The sequence below is a fragment of the Corticium candelabrum genome, chromosome 2, assembly GCF_963422355.1.
Source record: "Corticium candelabrum chromosome 2, ooCorCand1.1, whole genome shotgun sequence".
NCBI lineage: Eukaryota > Metazoa > Porifera > Homoscleromorpha > Homosclerophorida > Plakinidae > Corticium > Corticium candelabrum.
This window is the reverse complement of record NC_085086.1, coordinates 8,318,559-8,326,058: the sequence shown is the minus strand read 5'-3', so window position 1 is coordinate 8,326,058 and position 7,500 is coordinate 8,318,559. Positions and strand designations below refer to the sequence as shown.

Sequence of the window (7,500 nt, the reverse complement as noted above, 5' to 3'; positions counted from 1 at the left end):
TTGCAAAGACAATACAATCCGTGCGGCAGCATTATCGAAGTGTTGTGGATTTGTTGAGTAGGAAGATGAACATGTTGAAAGGGAATAATCGAGTGGAGCCTGTTCAGATTAGAGAGGTTTGATTGATGATATAACTGATGCAAGATGAGCTGTGTGTGTGTGTGTGTGTGTGTGTGTGTGTGTGTGTGTGTGTGTGTGTACGTGTGTGTGTGCGTGTGTGAGTGTGTGTGCATGTGTGTGTGTGTGTGTGTATGTGTGCGTGCGTGTGTGAGTACGTGTGTGTGTGCCTGTGTGTGCGCGCATGCATGTCTGCATGCCTGCTTGCCTGTCTGTCTTCATGTCTGTCTTTGTGTCTATCTTGTGTCTGTCTCTGTGTCTGTCTTTGTGTCTGTCTCTGTGTCTATCTTTATGTCTGTCTTGTGTCTGTCTCTGTGTCTGTCTCTGTGTCTATCTTTGTGTCTGTCTTCATGTCTGCCTTTGTGTCTGTCTTTAGGTTTGTTTCTGTGTCTGTCTTTGCGTCTGTCTTTGTGTCTGTCTTTATGTCTATCTTTGTGTGTGTCTTTTTGTCTGTGTCTTTGTTCTGTGTGTGTGTGTGTGTGTGTGTGTGTGTGTGTGTGTGTGTGTGTGTGCGTGCGTGGTGTGTGCGTGTGTGTGTGCGTGTGTGTGTGCGTGGTGTTCTGTGTCTGTCTTCATGTCTGTCTGTGTATGTGAATGTGTATGTGTTTGTCTATGTGTCTGTCTTAGCGTCTGTCTCTGTCTGTCTCTGTGTGTGTTTCTGTGTCTGTCTTCATGTCTGTCATTGTGTCTGTCTTCGTGTCTGTCTGCTATTTAGCTAAAACCCAGTCAACTTCCAGTTGCCTCTACATTTGTACTACAGTAATAATAATATCTTTAGTTCAAATTTTATATGAATTTTTTTCATTCAGTCAACTTTCTCATCAAGCCCATCAACATTCATTGTCTTGTCCTTTATACAAATTTGTCTCTCAGGTGGTAGCTGACGTTCATGCCGTGGTCCCTCGTCCATTCAGCACCGTCGACTCACCCGTTCACTTTGTTGCGTATGCAGAGGACCTGCTAGCGTGGCTCGATGACGTAGAATTGTATCTCAAAGAGTGTCTCATCGTCGGAGAAGTACAGTCTATCAGAGACTGCTTGAACAAAATTAAGGCAATGCAGCAGTTTGCTGTGCTTTGATCTCAGATTGGGAGATGAGTGAGTGAGTGGTTGTTTGTAGGTGACGGAAGGTGAGCTTGAGGCGAAGACCAAGCGGTATGATCATGTCATTCAGGGAGGGAATGATCAACTGGAAGAGTATGGGGAAACGTCAGTGGAGGCCGCAACTGTGAGATCGTCGTGAGTAGCTTTTTGTTTGTTGCGTGTGCTCACACAGACAGACAGACAGACGGACGGGGACACACACACACACACACACACACACACACACACACACACACACACACACACACACACACACACACACACACACCAACCAAACCAAACCAAACCATTTCCGACTTCGTAGCATTTTTCTGCATTGCAGAAAAGATCAGCTCACTAATCGATGGAATACGGTCACAAATTTGCTTGTCAAGCGTAAGACAAGTGTACTCCTTCTCATCCCACCATGGCAAGACTTCAGAACTCTAAAAGACAGTTGGATTGAACGAGTACAACTTGTTTCAGGCCGTCTTGCCCCTCATGTTTGGGACATCACCGTTCAACCTCTACAAGCGGTCGAGAAGCAGCTGCAAGTAGTCGAGGTATGTGGGTGTACACAAAGTCCATAATACAAAAGAGTTAGAAATGTATTGTTAGGATGGAATGTGGGTGTAGTTGGTCACCTCTGTTCTTCTTGCTGTTGCCTGATGGTTTGGTTGTAAAGATTGTTGACATTTTTTGAGTCTGTTGTAATTGTGTGTGTGTGTGTGTGTGTGTGTGTGTGTGTGTGTGTGTGTGTGTGTGTGTGTGTGTGTGTGTCTGTCTGTCTGTCTGTCTGTCTGTCCGTCTGTCTGTCAAATTTTCATATATTTTTATACATCAAAGCTAATACAGGTGAAACTAAAGTAACAGCTAATGAACAACAAGTGTCACAACTACAATTACAATTACACAAATAACAATTAGCATTAAAAAGCTCCCCTACGGAGCCTACAAACCGAAATTTAGTTTACTGAATTGAAAGTTGAACAACATCTAAACTCTGGTGTCTGTGTCTGTCTGTCTGTCTGCCTGTCTGCCTCCCTGTCTCTATGTCCCTGTTTCTCTTCATCTCTTTCTGTCTGCCTGTCTCTCTGTCTCTGTTTCTCTACCCGTTCCTCTGTCTCTCTGTATCTCTACCTGTTCCTCTGTCTCTCTGTCTGCTTGTTTGTCTGTCTGTCTCTCTGTCTCTCTTTCTCTATGGCCTTGTCTCTCTGCGTATCTGTCGGTCTGCCTGTCTCTCTGTCTCTGTCTCTCTGTCTCTGTCTCTCTGTCTGTCTGTCTGTTCTTCTGTCACTCTGTCTGTCTCTCTGTTTGTTGGTCTGTGTGTCTCTCTGTCTGTCTGCCTCTCTCTGTCTGTCTGTCTGTCTGTCAATTACATATTATTTGTACATGTAGTTATCATACAATTCCGCAATGCAAAAAATAACTACTACAATATCAATGTTCGTGACTAAACTAAATTCAGAACAAAACTTGAAGGTAACTAATATCGCTAAAACCAGCTATACTACAGTCTGCCTCTCTGTCCTTGTCTGTCTGTTTTTGAACACAATATCACTTGAACGGTTAACATATTAATAGTAAATTTTCAGAATATGAAAAATCAGATGTTTTCAAAATCCCGGATGATTTTGAAATTAGCACTCATGGTTAACAAATTGATTAATATATTAAGATATAGGGTTGGCGCGCTCGTTGTATTTAGATGGCTTGTGTGTGTGTGTGTGTGTGTGTGTGTGTGGGTGGGTGGGTGGGTGGGTGGGTGGGTGTGTGGGTGGGTGTGTGTGTGGGTGGGTGTGTGTGTGGGTGGGTGTTTGGTGTGTGTGTGAACTCATGCGTGTACCAAAGTTTATTTGGGCATAACAAGATATGAACCAGTGAGAGCACTGAGAGCCATGTCTGTGGGCGTGTCGGTGGGCGAAGCCGTTAAGGGCATCACTTCAAAACCACTTCCGTTGTGGTTTGAGTGAATCTTGTTCAATCCTACTTGATAACTAATGCGCATTCCATATGGAAACGCCAATGTGCTCTCAATGTTCAGGGCACTGTTTGTTGCGAAAGATAGTCAGGCGCGTGTCGCATGCAGAATCAGAATGTCACATCCAACTACAGTAGGAGTCTAATTAGTCTCTTGCACAGCCCCTCCTAACGCGCGCGAGGAGCTGAGAGGGGACGGTGCCGGCACTCCAATGTGGTTGCAGTCTGACTTTGATATATCTGGGCTAAGTTGTTACTTATTTTTTTGTAATGATTTTAAGTAGTTAATTAATCGCCTCTAAACGTAATTCTGTTTCTATAAGACATTCTATTACAGCCTTGAAATCAATGCAACTCTATATGGCGCTTTTCAAGTAGAATAGTTACAGACATGGGCTTAACTTAATTTTAATTTAAATATTATCAGACTTTCTCAGACACTGCAAGTACATGCATCTACAGCAATAGCTGCACTTTTTTAGTAAATTAAAACAAGTCATAATGGTGAGGTAATGGCTCTGATTGTGCCATCCACATGTCTGAGATTGGAGGTGATCATGTGTGACGTACATGACTGTTACTTGCTGTCAGTTCAATCAATTTGAAAGTTAATAATAAAAATCGTTTTTCAAAAAACTTCTAACCAATAAAATTGACGGCTTTGTTTATGTCAGAGGAGACCACGTTTCAGTTTACTTGCGTATTGTGAGTCTGCTCTTGTGACGTCACAACATGAATGGTGTAGACATGGTAATGTATGGTGGCGGTGGTTAGTCTGGTCATTTTCTAATCTTTTTCTTGTTACGGGTTGTCAAGGCGTCCAATCAGAACAATGTAAATACCCAACTAGCATGATTTGATGTAGAATCAGAGTGTCAGCGGGTCTATTCATAGACCTGCAATTGTTGATTTCCATGCACACACACACACACACACACACACACACACACACACACACACACACACACGCACGTACACACACACGCACGTACACACACGCACGTACACACACACACACACACACGTACACACACACACGTACACACACACACACACACACACACGTACACAAACACAAACACACAAACACACACACACGCACACACACACACACACACACACACACACACACACACACACACACACACACACACACACACACACACACACAAACAGGACGGATAAGTTGAAGGTGTGGCCGCACGAGGCTATTAGGCAACCCTAGACTTCCTACATGTCGCAAATCATGTGCATTTCTCGTGTCGTATTTCCACGTATCCAGGAAACCCTTTGAGACACGCTTCTGCGGTTTACAAACTGGCATTCAGATATCCTGTGGTGACTGTCTAGCTCGTTTGCCTAATTGCGCCACCAACTCTTTACCTTGACATTACCATGCCATTTTACTGATCTAATTAACTCCTAGTTGCAGTTCCAGCTCGTTTTCATATCAATAACCTGCGCCGTTTGCTCTCCGCAGGTCTTGTCGACCGAACTCGACGAGCACGACGAGGCACTCGAACATATTCTCGTCGCCAGCCGCAAGCTCGTCGACGAGTCGGCAATGGAAAACACGCAGCCACTGCGCGACTGGATGCAGTCGGTCGAACTCGAATGGGACGAACTGAAAGAGAGGTGAGACCCGTGCGTGTCTCTTCGAGTCGGTGGTGACGTCTTGGTGCTCGTTTTAGCATCGGTAAGCGACCGGGTGAGCTGCAGGATGTCGACACTCAATGGCGAAACTACCTGGAAGGCGTGTCTGCGTTCGAGTTGTGGCTTGAGGGGCTGGAGACTCAGATGAAGGAGCTGGACCCGGTCTCGTCCGATCCCGCACAGCAGCAGCGCCAACTGGAGCAGCAAAAGGTAGGTAGAGAGGCGGCTTGTTGTAGAGTGCAAGTTGGCAAGGATGCGTTGGTCACATCCTGGGTTATGTATATGTCCGTTTGTTGCTTTGGAGTGACCTTTGCATCTCATTTAGAGTGTAAAGGATAACAGTTTGCGTGAACGGTTAGTACCCCGAGAGAAAATGTGTAATAAGTATTGTGCAAAATATATTATTTAGTATTTTATGTTACTGCTTCATTATTATTTATTATGTATTATTAGTTTTATTATCATCATCCGGTTCAACCAGATAGGTCTGTTTTGTAAGGTCTCTTGTAAGCATCGGAAGTAGACTATGCCTGAGAGGTGATTAGACTATCCTGGCTGACTAGACAGAAGGTTTGACTTTATGAGTGTGGCAGGTTGTGATGACCTTGAATGATGTCCAGCCACTGCGCGATTATTGTTATTATCGGTGTTATTATTATTATTATTATTTTATTGAAATTATATGTATGCAGACATGAGTGTACATACAGCAGAAAGTCGTGTAAAACCTCTAAAGTCGAATGGTATCAAAGGCGGTTTGTGTCTGTTTGTTAGTCTCTGTTCGTCTGTCTGTCTCAATACAGTCGTAGGGACTTTCTGTTTGTCTGTTACTCTGTCTGTTTGTGTTTGTCTTTTTGTTTGTTTGTTTGTCTGTCCGTCTGTCTATCCGTTTGTCGGTCGGCCTGCGTGTCTGTCTGTCTTTCTCTCTCATTGTCTGTTTGCCTGATGGTCTGTTTTTCTGTTTTTCTGTGTGTTTCTCTGTTTGTTGTTTGTTAGTGTTTTTTGTGTGTGTCTCTCTGTGTGTGTGTGTGTGTGTGTGTGTGTGTGTGTGTGTGTGTCGGTTTGTCTGTCTGTGTCTCTGTTCGTCTGTTCGTCTGTCTATCCGTTTGTCTTTTGGTCTGTCTGTCTGTCTGTCTGTCTGTTTGTCTGTCTTTCTCTCTGATTGTCTGTTTTCCTGATGGTCTGTTTGTCTGTTTCTCTGTGTTTCTCTGTTTGTTTTTTGTGTGTGTCGCTGTGTGTGTGTGTGTGTGTGTGTGTGTGTGTGCGTGCGTACGTGCGTGTCTGTCTGTCTGTCTGTTTGTCTATCTGTCTGTTTATCTCTCTGTCTGTCTATCTGTCTATTAATATTTTCAACATTGAATTTTTACTGTACATAGGACACAACTAGGCATGTCAACTGTACATATGGCTGGCTGTCAGTCTGTCTGTTCTTTCGTTCTTGAGTGTAGCTGATTTCTTGTTGCACGGTCGCAGTAAACATATACAATTATCACAGACAACCTTGGTGCTTTCATTATTATTGACGTATATAGACGTCATGCAAATAGTTTCTAAAACGTTTTCCTAGTATTCTCCTTATGACATTCCTGGACCTGTAGTGACATACTGTAGATGTACATATGCATCATGGTCTACAAATTTGTCTGTTTTGCATGTAAATCGTGATGTTTGCTGATGTCTTGATGTTGTAAGGTCTTACAAGAGGAAGTGAACGAGCAACTGCCAGCACTTGAGGGCATCAATGCGTCGGGTGCTCACGTGATTGAGGAGAGCAAGCAGGTGGTGGACACTGCAGCCCTGCAGGCGAGGATAGCGCAGATGAACGAGCGGTGGGAGAACTTGCAGAACGTGATCGAGGAAAGGTAACTGCTGTGTGCACGTCTGAATACATCAAGTAGGAACTTAGACGTCCCTGGTCTGTGGTTGGTGTACGTAATATAATTAATATATTTTATATATTTTATATATTTAATTTATTTAATTTATTTAATTTATTTACTACCTTACTGGTCTGAGTGGTTGATGTACTTAATATAATTAATATATTTTATATATTTTATATATTTAGTTTATTTAATTTATTTACCACCTTGCTGGTCTGTGTGGTTGGTGTACTTAATATAATTAATATATTTTATATATTTAATTTATTTAATTTATTTACCACCTTGCTGGTCTGGGTGGTTGGTGTACTTAATATAATTAATATATTTTATATATTTATATATTTAATTTATTTAATTTATTTACCAGCTCGCTGGTCTGGGTGGTTGGTGCAGTTAATATAATTTCATATGTTAATATATATAATTTTATTATTATTATTTACTATTGGATGTGCGCACTTGCCTTTCTTTCCATTTGGAGCGAATTCGTTTCTGAGTACAAAGTTGTGGGTGTTGTTGTACTTCTGTTAATCATTGATATCAAATCACTTTCAGATGTCTAGGCCACCCCCACTTGCTAAATTTTCAATGACCGATCACGTGACAAACTATGCTGGTTTTACACTTCTGTTTCTTCTACAGATGAAGAACTAGAAATATTAAAAATTCGTCTAATTTGTTAGGTGACTAGTCAAATTGTATATTTTAGTTTCAAAATCTTTTTTAAAAATTTTTTAAAAACAATTTTTATTGGTACCACAGTACCATCACTACTTGAGTT

General features: G+C 42.2%; 1 protein-coding gene across 1 annotated transcript in view; it reads left to right on the top strand.

Annotated features, from left to right (window-relative positions):
• Positions 1–7,500, top strand: part of LOC134176263 (microtubule-actin cross-linking factor 1-like) — a 79,124-nt gene that overhangs the window by 62,240 nt on the left and 9,384 nt on the right. Inside the window, exons 47-53 of the mRNA XM_062642941.1 lie at positions 1–116; positions 991–1,170; positions 1,238–1,356; positions 1,544–1,763; positions 4,661–4,815; positions 4,872–5,043; positions 6,526–6,695. The exon at positions 1–116 is cut by the window's left edge and continues 109 nt beyond it. Of these exons, the coding sequence (XP_062498925.1) occupies positions 1–116; positions 991–1,170; positions 1,238–1,356; positions 1,544–1,763; positions 4,661–4,815; positions 4,872–5,043; positions 6,526–6,695 (1,132 nt within the window). The remainder of the gene's footprint in view (positions 117–990; positions 1,171–1,237; positions 1,357–1,543; positions 1,764–4,660; positions 4,816–4,871; positions 5,044–6,525; positions 6,696–7,500) is intronic.